The sequence below is a fragment of the Rattus norvegicus genome, chromosome 15, assembly GCF_036323735.1.
Source record: "Rattus norvegicus strain BN/NHsdMcwi chromosome 15, GRCr8, whole genome shotgun sequence".
Taxonomy (NCBI): domain Eukaryota; kingdom Metazoa; phylum Chordata; class Mammalia; order Rodentia; family Muridae; genus Rattus; species Rattus norvegicus.
Window position 1 is genome coordinate 58,245,592 of NC_086033.1, and position 23,031 is coordinate 58,268,622.

At 47.1% G+C, this 23,031-nt stretch overlaps 1 protein-coding gene across 6 annotated transcripts in view; it reads left to right on the forward strand.

The window, feature by feature from the left end:
• The window catches only part of Tsc22d1 (TSC22 domain family, member 1), a 100,633-nt gene extending 85,980 nt beyond the window's left edge, over positions 1-14,653 (forward strand). For 4 of the 6 annotated variants that reach the window (XM_063274558.1, XM_063274557.1, XM_063274559.1 and 1 more), the window contains 2 exons: positions 12,127-12,175; positions 13,339-14,651. In XM_063274558.1, the coding sequence (XP_063130628.1) occupies positions 12,127-12,175; positions 13,339-13,596 (307 nt within the window). In that variant the 3' untranslated portion in view covers positions 13,597-14,651. Of the gene's footprint in view, positions 1-11,409; positions 11,721-12,126; positions 12,176-13,338 lie in introns of those variants that run through there. The other 2 variants (NM_013043.2, NM_001109912.1) reach the window with 2 other exon arrangements.
• Positions 14,654-23,031: the final 8,378 nt, after the last annotated feature.

Below are 23,031 nucleotides of genomic sequence, written 5' to 3' on the forward strand. Positions count from 1 at the left end.
CTCATTAGTCCTGTCAGTGTTCACGGTGTCACTGCTGAGGCCAGCTCCTCCCATGCTGACCACTCTTGTCCTGTCCTGTTGAATCTGTGTATTCTTTTGAGACTTCGAGAAACCTCGTGAGCGTCCCACCCTGCATTTGCGTCCTCTGGGGCCCCTGTCAGTGAAGTCTGCTTGTATTAGAGGCTGTCGGCTGCTGCAGTGTGAGTGGGTTCTGCTCCAGGCCCTCTCTCCTGTCCCTTGTACTTCCTGGAGTAAGCATGGGGCTCGGTGATGGCCGTCAGCCGTCTTCTGGCTCACCTTATGGTCCTTGATTTGATGACACAACCCTCGTCTTGGAAAGCTGACAGAATTGATATCTTTACCATATTTCTTCTGTCTTTATGGAGTTTAAACTGCGTTCTTTTTGTCTTTAGTAGTGTGTAGGTAGAAACAGATGTATGTGATCAGTGGACCACACTTGGTCAGAAATAGTTTTTATCAGCTCCTTAAACATGTGAATTCCTGATAAGAGTCACCTGGCTTCATGAGATTAAACCAAGACTCAAACAAGAGCTGCTCTCATGTCTCTAGTGCAGAAACTTGAGGCAACTAGTTCTACAGTGGGAAACATTACTTATGTGTACTTCTGGACAGGAAAACGTTTCTTGGGAGGTGAGAAGTATCCCCAAGTGATTGTTGAAGAAGCTAGCCTAGGCGGTGAGGAGGTCTGTAATACCCACTGCTGTCAAGTACGCATGGGGTCCTTAAGTACAGTGTGATGTCAGCCCCACAGTCCCACTACTCAGAAGGCAGTCCTCGGAATATGCCAATCAAAGAGCATTGGAACCAGGTTGCCTACTGCAGCTTCTCGTGATGCTTCTCCATACTGGCTTTGTCCTGGGCTCCCTGAGTATCAGAGGTGTACGTCCTTAGCTGTTCTGTGTGAAAAGCTCTTCTGAGGTAGACTCATTCCTCTCCAGGACTGCTCCCAAACTCACTTCTCAAGGAATTCTTCCTGGAAGATGAACCCCCTGTCCTCTCTGACCTTGCTCATCTCAGCTCCACAATTTGTCTCCTCTGTGCTTTTACACTGTGTGTGTGTCTCTCTCATACACACTCCACACACTCACATACACACTCAAACATACATTAATGCACACTCACACACTCTCACAGTCTCATACACTCACTCAAATACTCTCTCACACACTCACACTCGCACACTCATGTTCTCACACACATACATGCACACATACAGACTCACACACCTGCATACTCACACATTAATACACACTCATATACACTTATACACGTACACACACACACACACACACACACACACACACACACACACACACACGTACCTGTTGGCCAGGCTTACTTTTCAACCCCTGTGCAATGTGAGTCCCACCACCAGAGTTCTGCCTGTTTTGTTCCTATTGAGTTGTGAGTGAGTCTCGCCCACTCTTCCCCACAGAGGAGAAGAACCATCTGGATGGAGCCTGGACCCTGAGCTGGGCTTTGGTTGGCTCAAGCACTTCCCTCGTCTCCTCAGCAGGTTGTGCCAGCTAAGCTGCAGGAGGCAAGAACAGGCCAGAGTCTGACCATGCTCTCTGAGACATTCTGTGTGTGTCTGCCTGGACTGAGGGCACTGGTACCATGCATTGGCTGCAGGGTACTCTTTAGTGGGCTCTCGCAGGACACAGTTGGTGACTTCCTGAGGAACACTTGGGCCACTTGGCATTGTTAATTTGAATTGTCCCTTTCTTCCTGCCCTCCACTGACAGGTCATGTTTGTCAGTTTGGTCTCATTCAAGAGGCCACTCTCCTATGCTAGGACCTTGAAAACAATGGCTTTCACCACCTATCTTCTGTTGTGTCCACCAATCCCACAGGAAGCTCAGGTGTCTGCCGCATGGCTGCCCTGATGACCTGTGCCCCAGCTTCGTGGTCCCTTTCCCATGCACAGCCCTGAGGTGATTTCAGCCAGTCCTGTGGATATTTTTGCTTTCTCTCAACTTCAGACATTTTTCTTATGTCCACTCTCTCGAGTTACAGACCACTTTTCCACTGGCTGCTGGGTCCAACCAGTTGCCATCCTTCCCCCTGGTTAGCTGTAGCATCTTGATTGGTTAATGACTTCACCCTCCATGCATTCCCAGGACCTGGAAAGCAGAAGGTCACCCTGCCTGCCCTGGCTATCACCTCTGTCTCCCTCCCAAATGGTGGTCCTCCCTCTCCAGCATGGCCCCATCCCGCGTGGCCTCCCTCTGTCATTCCTACTTTCTCTCCTGGAATCTTGTACATCTGATGTGACCTTCCTAAATAAAGCACACGCCCCATTAGATCCAGGTACCAGGAATCCCAGTCTCCTTTCAACCCTTTCCCATTTGCTACTTCTCTGCACCTCTGTACCCCACCCCCACCCCCTCAGGCCCTACCCCTGGCAATGCCCCATGACCTGGGCGTTCATCTGGTCATTTCCTTCTCACAAATGTTCTCCCCACTTGTACCATGTACATGCCTTTTTTTCCAAGGTCCAGAGGGAATCTTGTGCTCTCAGAAATGGCCCTTAGCTTCTTTCTCTGGACCGGCATCCTGTGTATCCTGTTCTATCAGACAGGATGCCCTCCCCCGCCTCTCCTCCCTCCACCCCTCCCCAGTCACTGAAAGCAGGGACTCTGACTCATTTGTCTCTGTAACTTGAATTCTTGGCCTTTCATAGATCTCATTAAGTAAGGATGGATTGATGAATGAGTGAGTGCCCAAAGAGAATTTTTAAATTTTTTTTAGTTTGTATACTTCTGGTCAAAATGTATTGTATTAGTCCTTTAAAAATGTTAGCAATTTTTATTTTTACAAGTATTATGTGTGTGTGTGTGCATGTGATATGTGAGTGAGGGTACATGTGTGAAAGTCAGGACAGCCGTGTGGACTCGGTTCCTTCCTTTGGCGCTCACATGACTGGGGTGTGCATTGTGCAGTGTCACGTGCCTTTACTGCAGAGTCACCTTGCCCACACTGGCAGCAAGTTAAGTGACCTACGTCTCACTCTTCATCGGCCAACGCCCACCCCATTATTTATTCTGTCTTCTTGTCCCCTTTCCCTTATTGAATTGTCACTAGTAGAGGATATAGCAAGGTTAGAATTGTATATAGGTGATGTATATGTATATAATAGAGAGGACGCTGCTGTGTTGGCAGGACCCATAGGAATACTGGGATACTCAAGACTTATCACGGGACACACTGCTAATGCCACCCTTCCCTCCTGACACAGGCCTTAGACATACAGCCTGCCTAATTTATAAGGTGTCATTCCCTCTGGGCCACTTGAACTCCCTCAGGCCTTTCTCACAGCTCCTCAGGGCTCTCAGAAGAAGGCCCCATGATGTCACCATTTGAACATCTGTCTTGAGCAGGTCTGCACTGTAATGTGCCGGCCTGGAGCTGTGGTAAGCCTTCACTGACAGGACTGGTCCCAGTACCTGATGAGCGCTTGCACAGACTGCCGAGCTCGCTGCCTCTGAGACTGACTGGCGTCTCTGATCAGTCTGCCCTGCATCCTAGCAGAGGGCTGGGAGGGTCAGTCTCCACTCCAGACTAGACTTAGACACCCTGCACCGGACTGCAGGCTCTGTGCCACATTGGACTATGGTGTGGGTTTCCAGTCTCCTAGGTCTTTACCTGTAAAGAGGGTGGATTAGATGACTATGACGGTTCTGCAGAGCTGGTCCTTCGCCTTCTCCCCTCCTTACCATCCCTGGTCGATATCATTGCTTTAGAACTCTGTACAGGGCTCTGGGATGTTTCTCTGTAGCTCTAATACATAATATACTGATCAGTGGTTTCTGTGCCCATCCTCCAATTGTGTGGGTAAATCCTGGACACATCGTGTCTTAAGGCTATCAAAATAAAATGGCCCCAAAGCTTGTGTCCCCTCTAAAATTCTGACTAATCGTAGAGTTAGAGGAAATGCTGCCGGGTGGAGTTCTACAACCGGCATCCAGGAGGGGCCGACATACGGATGTGTGTCCGTTGTCAGAGCAGAAGAGCTCACTAGACTTGTGCTACCTTTGCATTGTGCACTTACCTGAGCCCATGCTGTGCTAGGCGCTCCTAGTTCTGGAGGCTGTGACCCACCCTCCGGCTTATCTTCACCTTTATAAATAAAACTGTTCAGCTAAGTTCGTCCATTTTAAGGTCACCAAGAGACTGACAGTCATGGCCCCTGCTGATTCTGTGTCCCCATCTCATCTCTGCTGCTTCCCACTGCTACCTCAGGAATTTGCCATGAAACCCTGGGTTGAGGCAACTTATTGTTAAGGTGTAAGGAGCTCAAATCACCTATTCCCATGGCTGCATGGACGTAAAGGAGAAATACTGCTCATCTTTGATAGGAGATGCGCGTGAAGTCCTTGAAATAGAACCATAATCAGGACAACTTTTCACTTCAGATGTTTCTTACAGAATGTCATTTAGCTTCTAAATCTGGGGTGCCATTTTTGTCTCTGCTCCTGATTTTCATAATCTACCACCATTTAGCAGAAGTGGTATTTATGAAGAAATTTGGCTCAGAATGATTCTCTTGGAGATGTACAAACAAGTTCACCATTTGGTTCATGTTGCCAAGAGGCTTGAGGGGAGCCCTGACTGCAGAGGCCCTTGAATGGGGTCTTCTCACCACTTTCTTCCTTGCCTCAAAACTCAGGCGGCTGTGGCGGTGTCTTCTGTCCCTGCTGCTTGGTCTTTCCCAGGATATCTCAGACATGGGGCTGTGTGTTTTGCAGCCTATTGTATATATGAGTACACTGTTGCTGTCTTCAGACAACATGGGATCCCATTACAGATGGTTGTGAGCCACCATGTGGTTGCTGGGATTTGAACTCAGGACCTCTGGAAGAGCAGTCAGTGCTCTTAACCACTGAGCCACCTCTCCAGCGCAGCCTATTGTATTTAATGGCTTCTTCCACTTGCTGTGTTAAATCTGAGATCCATTCATGGTGTTAGTTCATTTCTCGTTACTGCTGAGTGATAGACCCCATTAGATTAGCTGCTGGGACATGGCTGTCTGTCGTGTGGTTGTGACACATTATGGTGCTTATGCTAAAGTAACTGTGAATGTGCACATACAGATTGGAATTCATAACTTGGGCTGGGATTGCTGGCCCTGATGCAAAGTGTGTGTTTGACTGTTCAGAAGCAATCGTGGCGTTATACATTCCCACTGCCAACAGATGAATGGTCTCTTGCCCCCCACATCCCGACCGTTGGTGCTGCTGTTTTCAGACTGGAAGGTTTGATTTTTAACCGTGCTGTATGTATACAGGTATATTGTAGAGTAGCAGCATCTCATAGCTCTGGTTTGCATTATTGTAATGATTGATTCTGCTTAGTATTTCTTCATTTATATATACATATATATTATATTGTATAGTATAATGCAGTATATATAATATACTATATTATATATTTATAACAAATGTATTATATATAATGTATATTTTATATAAATTATATCAGTATATTTTTATATATATAAATAAAACCTTAGCTCATTTCCTTTATTGGCTATGGTTCATTCCTAGCACCTGTTACTATTAACTTGCTTCCAATATTCTTATAGCATTAACTTAGACAATTTCAATAGCAGTCCAGTTGCCAACTTTTTTTTCCCTTCTTGGATTTTGGTTTTAGGGTCCTATCTAAGAGTGTTCCTTGATCTACAGAGTAAACAATTTCTCCTGGGTTTTCTTACAGAAGAGATCTAGTTCAGGATTTTACATCTACTCTATGATCTGTTTGTAGTTAATGTTTCAAATGTGTGAGGAATAGTTTTAGGTGGTTTTTTTTTCTTCCTTTTTTTCTGCTATTTAATTTTGACTTTATCCAGTTGGCCCAGGACCAAGGAGCATTTATTGAAAAGTTACCAGTTCTTCACAGAATTCTTACATTGGTGTGGAAAATCAACTTGCCATTAGGTGTTGACCTAGATCTTTCTTTTGTAACCATAAATGTATTTCTGAAACTGTTTCCTGCCTGTGATTGTTTCCAAGGAGAAAGCCAGCTGGAGACTGCTGTCCCCCTGTGTGTGACAGAGTCTCTGTGCTGCTGTCCCCCTGTGTGTGAGAGTTGCTGTCTTGGTGACCGCACTTCGTCCTGACCTGACAGGGTCACCTTGCCTTGGGGTTTGTGTACAGCCCTAGCTTCAGTGGTTGTTGTAACTTTGTTTGGGGAGCCGCTGTTATTTCCTACAGTAGTTCTCCTCCGCGACCTGTTTCCTAGGGTCCATCACTGAAACTGTCCCGTACACCGCTCCCCTGCTGTGGCACCCCTTGTCTTTGGGTGCTATTGCCTTGGGTCACATGCAGGTCGTTTTCGTTGATTTTTCTTGTATTGTGAGTCCTGACTTCCTGCTTGTGTATCTGCCACTTTTAAACAAATGACGGTTGTGGGGAGTGACTTGTTAGTGTTTCAAGGCTGTTTTCAGACAGTGTTTCTTGGCTTCTGTAGCCCTCACCAGCTAAGACCCTCACTGACTTCTGACTGCTGGCCTGCTCTTTGGCTGTGGCTGTCTCAAAGCTTGGGTAGTTTCTATAGAAGCTTGATAGTGGCGGTCTTTGGTATGCTTGTGTTTGCATTCTTCCCTTTTAAAGATGTTGTTTTTAAATCCAGGTATTCCAGGTATTCCATATACATACTCAACAATTAGTATTTCCCCCTTCCCACCCCTTATCTGTTTCTCAAGGGCAACTACGTTAAATGTTTCTTTGTCTCCATATTTCTCTATGACATTTCTTTTTTCTTTTTGATTTTTCAGTTTTGAGCATTGTGATTAAGTTGTGATAAATATAGATGCAGTTTAGCTCCTTTAAGCTAAACACACTACAGATATCCTTCCTACCACCCTCTCAGTAAATTTCATGGTTTTGGCTTTGGTTTTTTAATCTCTAAAATGATGCCCACATAGACTGGGGGAGGTGTGTGCTACCTTTCAGTATGTAGACTGATTCCAGCAGGACTGTCACGTACCTCCATTGCAGCAGCTGCCTAGGCCCTGCAAGTCTGGCTTATTCTCTCTACTCTTGCTCCTGGAGTCTCCTCCACCATTCGGCCACCACAGCACCAAGCAGCTGCCATGTGAGCCTTCCAGGCAGCCTCTCTGGGCTGGCAGTTGCCTTTCCCAGGGTCTGACCTCTGGCTGTGGTGTCCCTGCCCACTGTTTCTTTTGATTTCAGTCTCCAGCATGTTGTACAAAATATCTAAATGTTATTATTCTAACTTTGCACTGAAGAGATAATTTGGCCAAGAGAGAACTCGAGTGGATGTGGCCCCTTTCCTTCAGAACTGTGAAGACCTTGTCTCTATGGTCTTTTAGCGGCTGTAGAGCTGCTGCTGCTGTTCTGTCCTGTCCTGTCCTGCCCTGTCCTGTCCTGTCCTGTCCTGTCCTGTCCTGTTTGCAACTTGCCCTTTCCATCTGTGTGCTTTGGATCTGCCTCTCCATCCCTGTGTTCTTGCGTTTCGTGATGGTGCACTTTGATGATTCCTTTGGTTTTTGTTTTACTGTTGTAGGTGTTCGGCCATCTCCGTTCACCCGGAGACTCCCGCTTTAGATGATCATCTGGTAATTTCCTTCTCGCTGCAGGTGTCTTCGGGTCACATCCTGTTTGCACCTTGGCTTTCCAGCATCTTTTTCTCCTGTCCGTGTTCTTTTCATTGGGGAGGCTTTGCAACCTTTTCTTCTAACCAAAGGGAGGCTGCGTGTAACCCCTTGCTCACCTCTGTATGGCGTTTATTTCTGCCTCTGGCGGTGTACAGAGGAGCCATTGCTAAACCGTTGTCTGTTGTGTATCTGTGAAGCTTTACTGTATTTCTGTATATCGTGATACTGCTTTAGACTGACAGGTAAAGTTGTGCGTGGTGACTTTTTTTTTTTATTAACGAGTATTTCTTATTTACATTTTGAATGTTATTCCCTTTCCCAGTTTCCGGGCCAACATCCCACTAACCCCTACCCCTCCCCTTCTTTATGGGTGTTCCCCTCCCCACCCTCCCCCCATTACCGCCCTGCCCCCAACAATCACGTTCACTGGGGGTTCAGTCTTAGCAGGACCAAGGGCTTCCCCTTCCACTGGTGCTCTTACTAGGCTATTCATTGCTAGCGTGGTGACTTTTAACCGTTTTTGCTTATTTCTCTGTTCATGGAAATGTATGCGGGCTAGTTTTTACGTGGCTTGCTAACAAATGCACAAATTCCCATGCTCTGGGTTGTCAGGAAAGGGCTCTGCATCCACCCTTCAGAGGGTGCAGTCGAATCCCCACTCACTGAAGCTGCTGTGCTAGTCAGTGGGTCACTTGACTTCCTCTTCCTCTCTGGGATTGTATCCTCTGAGCAGAGTCCCTTCACGCACCTCTTCATCCATCATCGTCGATGACCTTGGTAACCACTGTTCTGCCCTCTACTTCAGTGAGATCAACTTCTTTAGATGTGAGACCATGTGGGATTTGCCTTTGACTCTCTGGACTCTGTGGTTCCATCCATGTGGTAGCCATAAGATTTTATGTTTAATGGCTTAGTAGTATTTTTGTCTCTGTTCCCGTCTCTAGTTCTGACTCTGTGCTTATCACATCTTCCTTGGCCACAAAATCTGTGGTTTTGTTAAACTCAGTATTCTTCTGCTTCCTAGGAACCTGGGAAAGTGAGGTGGCCGGGGGAGAGGCCTAGACAAGAGCAGTTGTACCAGGTGCATCTCTTGCCTGCTTCCTTAACAGTCCCTGTAGGTTCACAGGGAGTCTAGATGGGGAAAGAGACTGCACTGTGTATGTGGATCTCTGCCTAGGCAGTGTGGGCTAAGCCCAACCTTAGACCCTCGCAGATCCTGCCTGTTCGCCGCCCCTTCGTTCCCCACCAAGAGGTGTTGAAGTAGAACCCATTCAAAGGCTCACAAGCAGACCACAATAGCAAATCAAATGTCTGTAGCTTTTCCTGTGTGTGTGTGGAGACCTGATGAAGCTGACTTTTATGGCCCACGCCTTTGGGAGTCTCTCCTGAAGGGCTGTTGCATTTCTTTACGATCTCAGCGGACCTCTCGTGGTCTCCGACATGGCACTAGACTCACAGATACTTGTCTGTAAATAGAAAACCCTGTAAGGGAAATTCTCGGACACTCTGGCCCATCGGTTATAGCCCAAGGAGGTCTCCTCTGTTTCCATTGCCTTGGCTTTCAAGCTGTATGTTCCCCCTTTCTTATAAAAGCCAGCTTTAAGGGCGTCCAGCACATTGGAGTAAGAGGCTCCCTTGTCTCCGCATCCTTCGGTCCAGCCAGTTCTCCAGTAGGGATGTCGATTAGACAGACTGGTTGTCCGTATTTGCTTCTGTTGCTAATACAGCGGTTGTCATTCAGCTAAAGATGATGGAGAACAGAACCGATTTAGCCCTTTTACTTATGTTCAAGAACAACATGAATAAAATCATGTGATCTTTTAAAATTCCAGCTGGGATCGTAACCTCGTTTCTTCACAAGGCCTGAGTGAGTTTTGTTTCCATGTCTAGCTTGTTTACCATTGCAGCATACCTTTCTGTGATGTTCTTTCCTCTGGGGTTGCTGTCCAGTTAAAAAGATAGACGGATAGTTATATTGACTTAAAAAGTGCAGGAACTGTAAGGAACCTAACTCCACTTAGCGTTCACAGACATAGGAACTGCATCCGTTTCATGAGTTATTAGAATTGTTCAGTCTGTGTTCCCCTCGCTGAAAGTGTCGCCGTCTTCAAACAAGACACATCGTAAACTACCAATATACTAACGTTTTTACTCAGAAGCAAAGCCTAACACGAAACTGTAAATGGAATATTGTTTTGAGGCAACTCCCATTTTTAACACAGAAGAAAGTTGCACTCCTCTTTCTGTGCTGTATTCAATGTCTTTGGTGTTTAACTGAATTATGGCTTCTGAAACCAAATGCCCCCTCTATCCTTGCGTCAACTTCAAAGATTGCCTGAGACTCTAGGAAAGGATGTTCCTTGAAGGAGAAGCCTCATCTTGAGGGAGAAAGGAGTTCACTCTTCACATGGGTGTAGAGTGAGTATTTATGAACCATAGTCAAATTTGAGTTTGGAGTTATTTATTTGAATACCGCTTGCCTGTGGAGAGGTCCCACGCTGTTGGGATTCCTTTTCTGTTTTTATAGTCTTTGGCCACCAGAGGGCAGTATTGTAGAGGTTAAATTTTCCTCAGCCATACTGCAGACCGTATGTAACATGTAATAATCAAACTTCTGGTCTTGGTTTTATAGTATGTTAAAGTATAATCTTCCTTGAAGCATCGTCACAGATATTTAAATTATTAGAGGTAACTTTGCCCCGGGTTAAGCAATCTTACCCCCTTATCTAAGGACCATGATTTGATGTCATTAATCTGCTGACTGACCATTTGGTGAGGTGTAGTGACTGGCCTGCAGCATTTCTTGACTGGTGAACCTTTTTAACCGCCATCAGATTCTCTCCACATTTTTACTGGTTCTGGCCACACTGCAAGTGAGCAAAGGCTACATATAAGGAATTGTATGCTCTTTTGGAAAACGTCCTTGATGGTCTTTCAGTTCCTCCGATTTAAGAAGACTGAGAATTGCGTCTTGGCGGAATTGCGATCTCAGTTCAAAAACCCTCGACCTTAGGGATGAGCTGAAAATAGATCTGTTTGGGATTGAACCTGTAGATTGACTTTTCTAGCTATAAATGGAAGAAGACATAATTACTGGTGCAGTTAGGGTAATGAGATTTTAAGGCTTACAACTCTGGGGCCATTTGAGGAAGGTCCCCTGCATCTTGTAGAGATTCCTTTGACTCTTATTTGCCTAGCAGAGAAAAATACAATATTGTTTTCTGCACATAACCGATAAACTTTATGTGGAGCTATCTCCCACCCACCCCCAAAAACCAACTGTAATATTTCTATTAATTTCATTAGCATGAAAAAAGGATTCATGCAGCAGGACTATTATCCTTGCACATAACACAGCCCCCGTAGCCTCCCGTTTGTGCTTCTTGTAAGAACCCAGTAATTGAAATCGAGACGCTGGCGTTCCAGAGTCTTAGTGGTGGGACTGGGCATGCCCAGTAGCTCGGCTGGATCTGGTTGCAAAGAGCAAGCTTGCCGGGTTCAGCGCCGCCGCGGGGCCTTGGCCGCTTTGGAGACGGGGTCTGACTCCCTTAGATGTAAGCGTGCGGGCACCGTGTGCTTTCAGGGACCCTGACGCAAGCCTCGGAGGAGTTGGCGCCCAACCCCCTCTGTCCCCTCCCCTCCCCGCCGCCGCGGGCACCAGGAGGGACCGCAGCCCGGAGCGCGGGGCGGGCCTATGGCGCGGCCAATCGGCGCGGCGCCTCCCCGCCTATATGTGGCGCTGGGGCCGGGCGGCCTCCTCTAGAGGAGTGGAGCCGGCAGCCGAGTCGGATTGAGCTGCTGCAGACGCCAGGCCACTCCAGCCAGCACTGCCGTTTTCACGCCCCGGCTGCAGACAGCTAGGAGGCTTTATCTAGTTTGAACCAGGCTGCTGGAGCTCGCTCCTTCCCTCTCTTTTTTTCCACGAGGCTGTTTTTTTATTTGGCTGCAATTGCATGAAATCCCAATGGTGTAGACCAGTGGCGATGGATCTAGGAGTTTACCAACTGAGACATTTTTCAATTTCTTTCTTGTCGTCTTTGCTGGGAACTGAAAACGCTTCCGTGAGACTTGACAATAGGTAAATGTCAGCTGGGATAGTTGGTTTAGATTGATTCGGAGTAAATTGACTTGCGGTAATGCAGGTATAAGATAGCCATGCGAATTCCTTTGTCCATGCCTAGGGTTACTGTGGCATAGATGTTGCTTTTTGAAATGGCCAGAAGATCCTTATTTTCATAGATCTGGCTCGAGAACAGGCTTTCTTCCATTATGTAATTTAGTCCTTTGTGGCTCCCTAAAATAGGAAAATGCCTGGATAGTCGAGAGTGGCTGGTATTTTCTGGAGTATTTGATGCATTTTTGTAACGTTAAAGAATGCTCAAAATGTGATGCTAGTAACGCCATTCGAATTCAGAGATCTGTCCTTATCCTGGATGTTAAAGATCGATTCCATTTATCGATGATTTTTTTTTTCTCTCTTCCAGCTCTGGTGCAAGTGTGGTAGCTATCGACAACAAAATAGAGCAAGCTATGGTATGTACTGATTTAAAATTACTTGTACTCAATGTGGGCACAGCACAAAAACCAAGATGTCTTGGGAAGGGACTAGTGCATCCCTTAGCCAGTCGGTGCTGGTTGCTCTCCATAACAGTCAGAAATGCCCCCGTTAGCTCGCTCTCTCGTGCCGTGCGGTGCCGTGCCGCCGTAGAGAGAAGCCACGTACCTCCAGGTATCCCCAGGACTGCCACAGAAGGAGAAGGGCCCCAGGTTCTGAGCGGGCCCTGCCCTGGACCCATTTCACTTAATGTCGGGATAAGAAGGCAGTGGCCCAGCTTCCTCCTTGCTCGTCTTGGGAGCACCTTCAGCACTGTGGCTTTACTAGGAACCCTGAGATTTTTCTGGGGAGCTGGGAAGGAGGGTGACCCCACCGAGGGGAGCTGGGGAAGGCGTCTCTAGACCAGACCAGAACCTCTCCCGTGCTGCTGAAGCCCCACAAAGGAGGGGAATGAGAGAAAAGTTTTATCTTTCTCGGCCTGTGCCTGGATTTCTCCTATTTTTTATTTCCGCCTTGGTCGTTCTTTGTTATTGGAGCAGCGCCTGTGGCTCTTCTCACGGGATTCTCTGCCCACTGTTGCTAGGCAAACTCTGAACCTTTAATTCAGAGCTATAAATAACTCGGGCTCCCATTGGCTACGACGTCTGCCCAGGTTTCTGTGATGTCAGCTTAATCATGGGGGGCGGGGGGAGTAGAGGTGGAGGGAAGAAAATGCGGCAACACGCTCTGTAGGAACTGGCTGCAGCCGGTGCCGAGGGAGGGAGGGAGGGGGGGAGGAGACGCTCCTGCGCCGGGAGGGCCTGGGGGCGGGGAAGCGGCCACTGGGCCTCGGGCCTTGATGAGAACACTGGGCCTGAACGGAGCCCCTGTGTGGTTTGCCATCTTGAATTGGAAGCTGGACTGTAGACATCATTGGTTAATGCCTGCAAAGAAAGTCTAGAGACTTTTGGAGAGCTTGATCACGTATACATTAAACTTGAGTATTCCGAGGTTGTGATAATGGGCAGATTTCCACAAGTGTGCTCTTTGGAGGTAGAATGCGTAATTAATTGGCTAGGGAGAGCTGAGAAAGGCCTTCAGAAAAGCCAGAGTGAGTCCAGGACCTAGTAAGCCTAAACGTTTCTTTCCCTCTTGTTTTCAGGATCTGGTGAAAAGCCATTTGATGTATGCAGTTAGAGAGGAAGTGGAGGTTCTGAAGGAGCAGATCAAAGAACTAATAGAGAAAAACTCCCAACTGGAGCAGGAGAACAATCTGTTGAAGACACTGGCCAGTCCGGAGCAGCTCGCCCAGTTTCAGGCCCAGCTGCAGACTGGCTCCCCTCCGGCTACCACGCAGCCACAGGGGACCACACAGCCCCCTGCACAGCCAGCGTCCCAGGGCTCAGGATCAACCGCATAGCCTGCTATGCCCCAACAGAACTGGCTGCTGCTGTCTGAACTGAACAGACCGAAGAGATGTGCTAGTGAGAAGCCGCCTCCAGTCACCCATTTCATTGCTGTCTGCGAAAGAGACGTGAGACTCACACATGCTGTTCTCGCTTTCTCCCCAGTATTAAGCACTCATATGCTTTTGGCTTGAAGAAATATACTAGTTGAGTGAATTAAAGGTTAAACAGAGAGTGAGCATGGATGTACCCTGTGCAACGTGGCAGATGTCTGAGGAATGGTTTGATTGACGCTGAGGAGGAGCTCTGTGCCTTTTCAACCCTCCCCAGCCGCCCACTCTACTCCCAAGCTCTGGGGCTCGCCTGCATGGGGCTCAGAAGGTGGGCTGCTCCTGGATTTTGTGTTCTCCTCTCCTTCCCTTCAAAGAATTTGAGAGGCCAGAAACGAGACTGCAAAGGGGGGGATGCAGTCCTTTTACAAAACCGACAACTGTCACCAAAGCTTATAAAACAGGACAGTACTGTCCCTCTTTTCTGAAACATCAGAAGACACAAAACTGTTAGTGACACAACGGTGACAGGTAGCTGGGACCTAGGCTATCTTATTATGAAGGTTGTTTTGCTTGTTGTATATTTGTGTATGTAGTGTAACGAATTTGTACAATAGAGGACCGTAACTACTGTTAGGTTGTACAGATTGAAGTTTAGATGTTCCATTGGCTGTCTGAAAAGGTGTGGATTGTCCTTCCTAGAGAGATCTACTTAAAAACTGCTTCGTGACAAAAACCACACCTGAAGAAATTTTAAGAATTTGGCACAGTTAGTCACTTTGTGTCACCCGGAATCTAGCTGCTGAGTCTTGCAAAGTAAACCCCCTGTTGACTGATGTCAGTTGAGCTAGTGAATGAATAGATGGAGAAACGTCAGTCAGTTGCTGAGGAAGTGGATTTCCCAGTAGGGGTTTCTGCAGCTCACCTGTATAGTCCTGCGCATGTTCCCCACACAGAACCCACTGTATTTACCTGTTCTACTTGTCACCTTTCAATAAAGCATATCAAATGTTGATACATACGTGTTTCCACGTGGCACCATTAATACAATTGTCATTTCCACAGCTGCTCCTCATAAAATCAACAGCAGTTTGCCTAGTAAAGTCTCGGAGTGAACACCAGTGGTTTGCCTCAAGAAGGGAGAGTGGACATTGCTTTGCTTGGGGGAGGGGGAGGCGCTCGTTCTCTTGTGACTAAGTCACCTCACCCCTCTGGACTGATAAGAGATAGTATCTTCAACTTCCCCTGTTTAAAATTGGAAAGGTTTATGTAGAGTTTATTCATGTGTAGTAACTGAACTGAGAGAGAATGAGCCTGATTCACGTGTATTCCCAGTTAGGATCTAAGGAAGAAGTGACAGGTTCATTTCCACATTGACAGCTCTGTTGTTATGGGACAGATCATCTGTTCTACAGTGGAATGATTGACCCATAAAGTAGCTGTGTTTTTAGAAACTCTTCTGAGGGTTGAAGGAATATATTGGTCTTGAGCTAGGTAGGACCTGGCACTTCAGTCCCTTCTGGATGATGTGTAAACGCGGTGGAGCCTGAAGGACTAAGAGGAGAGAGAACAGGATGGGCTTAGCTTTGTAGTCTGCCCCAGGTCCTCAGCAACAGCCCTTGGGCCCAATGGGAGCTGGGTCCTTCCTGCGCATCCTCTGAGACTTCCCCAAGTCCTGGATCCCTCAATTCTTAGTATAGAGCTGGGGGGAGGTGGGTTGGGGAACAGGGCACGAATCAGGGCTCACTGGGAAGAGTGGCCACCAGCGGGTGAGGTTTATTAGGGGGAGGGTAAAGCCGTGTACCGTAAGCCGATGACAGTTGTCACAAACATAACTGGAGAGCAGCAAGCTCTTGACAATGTCTGTCATCCTCAGAGCCACATAACTGACCCGATGATGCCTAGATGGTAATTACGCGTCTCTTAAAAAGAAAACTAGCAGCGGCCACTTCGTCTCTTACATTTTTCATGTAATTGTGGAGAATTTGAAGTCTCCACCCTTGATGAATCAAATAGACATTTCTACTAATAGGAAAGTCCCTCAAAATCGTGGTGTCTTGATACATGAAATAGTAATGAATTATTAAAATCAGAAGATACGTTTTTGTGGCCTTTTTCCTCACCTTCATAATTCAGAACAGTTTACTGGCTGCTATTTGAACATATCTTAAGTTGATTTTCTAAGCACCTCTTAACTGCTGGCTTCCAAACCTAACTAGGCCTCCTTGGCCCGTGGGTCACAGTGGAGTTGATGGTGTCACACTTCACGAGCCACAGAGCAGGAATGACTTCTAAAGCGGAAGGAGATCTAGTGTGAGCGCCGGGTGCTCATGAATCACCAGCAGGACAGACCCTCAGCCCAGGGCCTGTGAGATGATGGAGGGATCAACGTGATTCTAGTGATGCCTGCTTTCTGTTTGGAATTAACGATTGTTCAGATCTCAGGAGCTGTGCTTTTGGTGTCTGCATACAGAGTGATGAATGCAGCATGCCAGAAGTCAGGTTTATATTTGCTGGAGAAACGTATAAAAGTTAATTATAACCATAATTAGAAATGAAAATGATTTCCATAAAGGCACTGCTGTCCCTCAGGCTGTGTGAAATACAAGACGAAGCCTTGCACAGTGATGGCCTTCAGACGTCCATCTCAGATCCATTCGGATGGTAATAACCACAGTAAGATCAGAAACCTGCAGAAAATGAAATTTCCTCCCAGAGAAAATAGCCTGAAAATGGAGCACCAACTGCTCCCCAACAGAAACGGGGAGCAGATTGTGTGGTGAGGTTCCTGCTCAGTGTGTGGGAGAAAGTATAGCTGATGGTGCCCGAGTGCTGTGGAAACTGGTTACTCCATCTTTGGACCGGACAGGACCTCCGCAGACCCACCAACCCATTCAGGAAATCATAACTTGCCTGAACTTCAGCTCAAGTTAGAAAAGCCTTTCTAGTGGAGATCTGTGGGCACAGGGTCTTAAACACTGTCACTGTGTTAGCTTCTTCAGAGATTATCAACAAGTATCTTCAACCTGCTAAAGATACTATACTAGCAATCTCTGTACGTGTGTGTGTGTGTGTGTGTGTGTGTGTGTGTGTGTGTGTGTGTATATGTATATACACATGTATATACACATGTATGTATAGAGAGAGATATATAGACCCCTGGGGAGAGTAAGGGGGGTGATGGGTAGACATCTGTAAGAGCTCTAGGTAATGGCCGTGGAGATGCATGCCTGTAGTTCCAACTGAAGCAAGAAGATCTTGAGTTCAAGGTCATCTGGTGCTATAGAACATGACATTTCTCAAAATTTAAAAACAGTTATTGTTAAATGGGAAGCCATTACTCTTGATAGGATGGTCCTATCCCCACCTTCTCTAACTAACCCAGGGACCAAGATTGTGCATGTGCATGTGTGTGCTACAAGTTTTTGTCACAATTTCTCTATATATTTCAATGAAGATGTTCTCCGTTGTTTCTGTTTCTTTTTTTTTTTCTTTTTTTTTCTTTTTTTTTTTCTTTTTTCTTTTTTTTTCCAGGAGCTGGGGACCGAACCCAGGGCCTTGTGCTTGCTAGGCAAGTGCTCTACCACTGAGCTAAATCCCCAACCCCTCTCCGTTGTTTCATAAGCGCTTTCCTTAAGCACTTTCTTAAGAAGCAGGACTGCTGTGGTGACCTGCTGTGGCAAACAGCCACACTGTTTGGCCGGGGTCTTCCCAGAAGGTAGCACTTACTGGACCGCCCAGCGCAAACTGGGACAAGATGGTTGTCTTAGATCCATTGTCTTCTCCTTTCTTGTGCCTGCCTTAGAGTTAGATTTCCTTACAGGTGAACGAGCACTGAAGGGTTTGAATTCTGCCAAATTGGCCCAGAAGAAAATAATTTTCAATGATCCTCTGAATTTCTACCCATCTGCAAATGAAAGACCTAGTGACCATGAAATGAGACCCTTGCCATCCTGGGTACAGAATGATCAAAGCATCTGTCCTGAATCAGGAAGCGCAGCCCTAGAAGCAAGCATGGGTCACCACAGAGCATTTTAGAATCTTCTGCTTGTGTAGTGTCTTAGTCAGGGTGTCTATTCCTGCACAAACATCATGGCCAAAAAGCAAGTTGAGGAGGAAAGGGTTTATTCAGCTTACACTTCCACATTGCTGTTCATCACCAAAGGAAGTCAGGACTGGAACTCAGGCAGGTCAGGAAGCAGGAGCTGATGCAGAGGCCATGGAGGGATGTTACTTACTGGCTTGCTTCCTCTGGCTTTCTCAGCTTGCTTTCTTATAGAACCCAAGACCACCAGACCAGGGACGGCACCACCCACAATGGGCTGGGTCCTCCCCCTTTGATCACTAATTGAGAAAATGTCTTACAGCTGTATCTCATGAAGGCCTTCCACAATGAGGCTCCTTTTTCTGTGATAACTCCAGCTTGTGTCAAGTTGACACACAAAACTAGCCAGTACAGGTAGCTAATGTGGAAATGAGTATCCCAAAGTCCATGGCTTCTGACAAACACCCTAAACTATGTTGCACTGCTAGTGGGAGGGCCATGGGGGTGGGCGACTGTTGGGAGCCTGAGATCTGTACTACAAAGTGGCAAACTCATTTCTGTAGAACTCTGGTCTGTGGTGACTCCCAGGGTGTGCCTTTGTTTTAGATCTGTGCTTCTCAACCTGCGGGTAGCGATCCTCACAAGGGTTGTATATTACAAATACTGCATATCAGACGTTTACATTATGATTCATAACTAGCAAAATTATGGTTATGAAGTAGCAGCTAGGTAATTTCATGGTTGGAGATCACCACAGCATGAACTGTGCTCAAGAGTCAGACCATTAGGAAAGTTGAGAATCAGTTTTAGATGACGTTCTTCGGATGGTCCCTGTTACCCTGGTGGTAGAGAAGAAGAAGGAATAAAATGAAAACTGGGCATGTGCAGAAGTCCCTGGCCGACCCAGTGCGCTGACAAAGGCATAAAGGAGATGCCGACTAGTTTTCCCGGGGGGGGGGGGGGGGGGGGTTCATTGTCAAGGAAGACAAGCCAATCCAGACTTGTCACAGCAAAACCTTTCAACAACCCTCAGGCTTCGGGACTCCGCAGGAGCTGGGAGTGTGTTGTGGTCTGTCTGAATAGCTCTTTAGGTCCTGAGAAGCTTGGTCTCCTAAATACCATTCTACATCTGGGGAACCTGAGCAAGGAAACTAGTGGTAGAGACCTGGAACTTCAGAGAACAAAGTGCCAGAGATGTCTTTCCATAGAGAAGGACCAGGAACCAGTCTACCAGTCATGTTTAACCTGGCACCAAAGGGCTGCTGTTAATTGTCCTAACCCAATATTGTAAACTTACTTAACTATAAAACTCTGCATGCTTGCCCCCCCCCCCACTCCTCGCCCCCCCTCTCTTTGTGTGTACAAGAGAGACAGACAAACCAGGTCTCATATACCCGGACAGGCCTCAGACTTACTAAGTAGATAAAGATGACCTTGAACAGTTGACCATTCTGCCTCTGCTGCCGAGTGCTGAGATTATAGGCAAGCACTCTACCAACTGAGCTATGTGCCCGACCCTTAAAATCTTGAGTTTGACTTGGAAGAAACTAAAATAACACATGGGAAGAGTGATCTTCGGCATAGTTATCAAAACACTTGCCTCCCTCTGTGGTGGGGATGAACTGTTTTTCTAATAGTTTAGAAAAATATTATGCAGCGAGAATTGGCTGGCTAAAGTCATGATGTGTAATTCAGTTTTCCAAATACCACTGGTGGGGCATCAGCTGCAATCAGATGTCAGCCTGTTGGTCCTTGGGTCATCTCAAGATCGGTGGCCAGATCTGGCTTTCAGACATGCTTTCATTAAAGTGAATTTGTGGCATTCATCCTGTCTTGAGTCTAATTCCCTCTGACAGGCCCCAGCCCCCGCCAAGTCAGGAGTACTGTTCCCTTGGACCAGGCCCAACAATTCAGCCACAACAGCCTCCACCATCAGCCATTGTTGCACGCCACTCATTCCCGTACCTGCTGCAGATAGACATTTGAAATTGTGTTCTAAAGTCAGATCATAACAGCTCAATCTTTTTTATTAAAAAAATAAATAATTAATCTGAGGTGGGGTGTATGCCATTCCTACGTGTGGTGGTCGGAGCACAACTGTGGGGGTGGTTCTCTCCTGCTGTGTAGGACTGGAGCTTGTTACTCAGGTCAGTAGGCTTGACAGCGAGGGCCTTTGCCTAACCAAGGCTTCTCATCAGCCCTAATAACAGCTCCTTCAAATTTTTATGTAGTGGTTTATATGATTTGACCTCTTAAAGAAGAAGAAAGGCACAGATCTTGTTGCCATGACTATCAAGGTTTTGGTTTGCTTGCTGCATTGGTCTAAGCAATTGGAGATGGGCACGGTTGGACACTTGCCTTTATAGATCTGGAATGGCTAAACCAGGGCCCAGCTTGAGACTCAGGCTCCTCCCAGGAAAAGGAAAGTGGAGTCCATTTCTTATTGCATATAGTATGCCCTTACTGTGTGCTAAGCATTTTCAGGATATTATTCTTCATACCAGAAGAGAGAAGTCACTTGTCACTGTGTCAATTATAAGGACACAATATAGATGACACAAATCACATTTGTCCTGTACCAAAATCTGGAGCTCTTAGCCACTTTTCAGTAACTTCCCCCAAATAGGCAGCTACATTTGCCAAGTAGAGGGTCTGTAGTTGTTCCGGAGCTGGCATTCTATCCACTCCTTTCGTTTATGCCACGAAGAGAGGTCGTGTGGAAGCAGTTTGGGGCTAGCATGGAAATCCATTTCTTCCAACAAATAGTAATATGGAGGATCCTGCCTCAAGCTCTTATGAGGCTGTTAACTCACCTGGCCAGCAGGAGCCGTGGAAATGTCCTCTAAGGCACCAAGGGGGAGGGGAAATAGATGCAAGAGTAGAAGATCCACAGACAATCATCAAACCCAATTAAATGTTGTCCTTTATAAGAGTTGCCGTGGTCATGGTGTCTGTTCACAGCAGTGGAAACCCTAAGACAGCATGGATGCACCTGGCCCTGGGAGCCAGCTTGGGGCCCATCAGAATGAACTCCAGCCATAAAATTCAGAATCTTGTCATTGTGTGCCCCTCATCCAAATCCTTCACCTCATCATCCCCCACTTCCCCCATTTCTGTGGGCGTCATTAGGTAGATCTACAATAGACAAGAGACAACCGGGCTGAGCTGTGAGTCTATGGGACTCACTGCATTCCCTCAGTAGAGTCTGAAGCCCCATTTCCACACTGGATATGACTCTTCTCTCTGAACTGGTTTCAGTTGGGCTGACTGTGGCTTGCAAACTTCAGGGTCCTCTGTGAATCGGGCTACTTTCTCTGCTCTCCGAGTAATAGGTGGTGGCAAATATTTTGGGATAACACGGGGCTCAGAACAAGTGTAGTCCAGGAGGAGAAGACTTTTGATGGAACCCAGTTCTGAGGGGGCAGAAGGAGGGACCAGCAAAGGACACTAAGGAGGGGTTTTCATCTGTAAGAGAGACAAGCCAGAGTCCAGGAGAAGCATGTGGCAAGCACGGGCGTGAACATGAGAGATCAATGGGAAGTGTCCTTAAGGATTTTGGGGGTAGCTTGTTAAATGATAAGTTTAGATACATTAAAGCAAAGGCCTAACTGAAGGGTATGGTCAATGGCGTGGTGAGGTCAAAGAGAGTGAGAGGAGACAGCAGAAAGCAGCGTCTTAAGGACCCAGCTAAGAAAAAGAAATAGACGTGGGGAAAAATGAAGAGGTAGAAGACATGTTGTACATTTATGAATCACAAATATAAAAACTGATAGCTGGTGGGAGGGGCAAGAAGATGCTAGAACCACAACACAGATGGGGAACCAGCAACTTCTCAGAGCCAGCAGGAACACGTTGCTGGGACAAACACACATGGGCTTCCAGGTGCACAGATGAGCGTCCCTCTACAAAGCGTGTCCTGTGTACGTTAGAAGGCGAGGTCTAGCCGGATGCTCAGAAGGCAAGGCCGGGAGGGCTCCTAGGGAGAGCAGAGAGGAGACTTACAAGATCCACAGATGGAAATATCGGAAGGCAATGACTTGTGATCCCAAAAGCAAATCCATACTCTGAGGTCCTCCTTGTAGCCTCTACATGCAGGTAATATTCCCAAAGCTAATGGCCTAGAAACTGCTCTAGGATCAGCATCTGGCTGGGCAGAGATCGGGATGGGATTAGATGAGCCAGTGTAGCATGGATTCAGGAACTGTTGCTGGGTGGTGGCTCGAACAGAGAGTGTGATTTGTGTGGAAGGCTCTTCCTGGACAGCACACAGGGACACCCATAGTCACACAACAGGATCACATGGCTAAGAGTAGAAGACCTACTGAACAGCCTACAGCTCCACCCTGTCCTCTGCCTTCAGAAAAGGGACAAGGAATCTCGGAGGGGTGGTATCATTTACACATGCTCACATGATCACAGTCAGTGTCGAGGCAGCCAGCCCTAAACTACCATGGACTAAAGAGAAGCATTGAGGAGAGGAGAGGCACTCACTCATTCGCTCCTTCCTCTACAATCTTATGTTAGCTCAGGATAGCTTTTACGTACTTGGTCACAAATATGGGTATGACTTGGTACCCCTTCAAACAACTTGTCACTGACACGAGGTAGCTGTTGTGGTCAGTTATGAGACAAGGGGACATGGAGGGGAGATGGGGTCCTTTGTTCCTGGGTGTTGGATGTTGAGAGTCACAGAAAGCTTCTGAAAGAAGGCCACAAGTGGAAAGATGACAGAGAACTAAGCAGGAGGGAACATTTCAGTGGCAGGGCAGAGGTGGGGTGGGGTAGCATGAGCACAAGCACAGACACATGAGCCAGGAGGGATTTGGTAGAGTTGGTCTGGGAAGGAAATGACCTGTCGGGGAGGATTTGGGAGTGTGAGAGCAAGGTCTTGAAATCATGTTCCCATGGGGTGGGAAACAACATAGGCAAAAAGGAGGGAGAGGTCTTGGAGAAAGTGTAGCGTTCTGCTCCTGGGAGCTGCAAATCTGTCTATGGAGAAGATTCTATTTACTAAGAAATGGAGGAAGTGGAGCTCACAGCAGATGAGCTAGGGTCTGGGTAGAAGGAGGGCTGTTCCTCCCCCACTGCACGACTCAGAAGGCTCAAGATCCCAGAGGCAAGCCAGACTCTGGTGAATAATGAAAATTGGAGGTGACAGAGCAAAAATCTGCAGGGGACAGTGGGGGAGGGAAAGGAGAGGGGAGGGGGAGGGATTAATTTCCTCTGGGAAGGATGTCTGGGTAGGTTGTTGAGGGATGTGGAGGATTTTGACAGAATGGGTTGGGAGTCACAGAGTGATGGGAACTCTGGGGGGGGGGGGCTCATTAATTATTCTGATAGAATTTATACCTTAG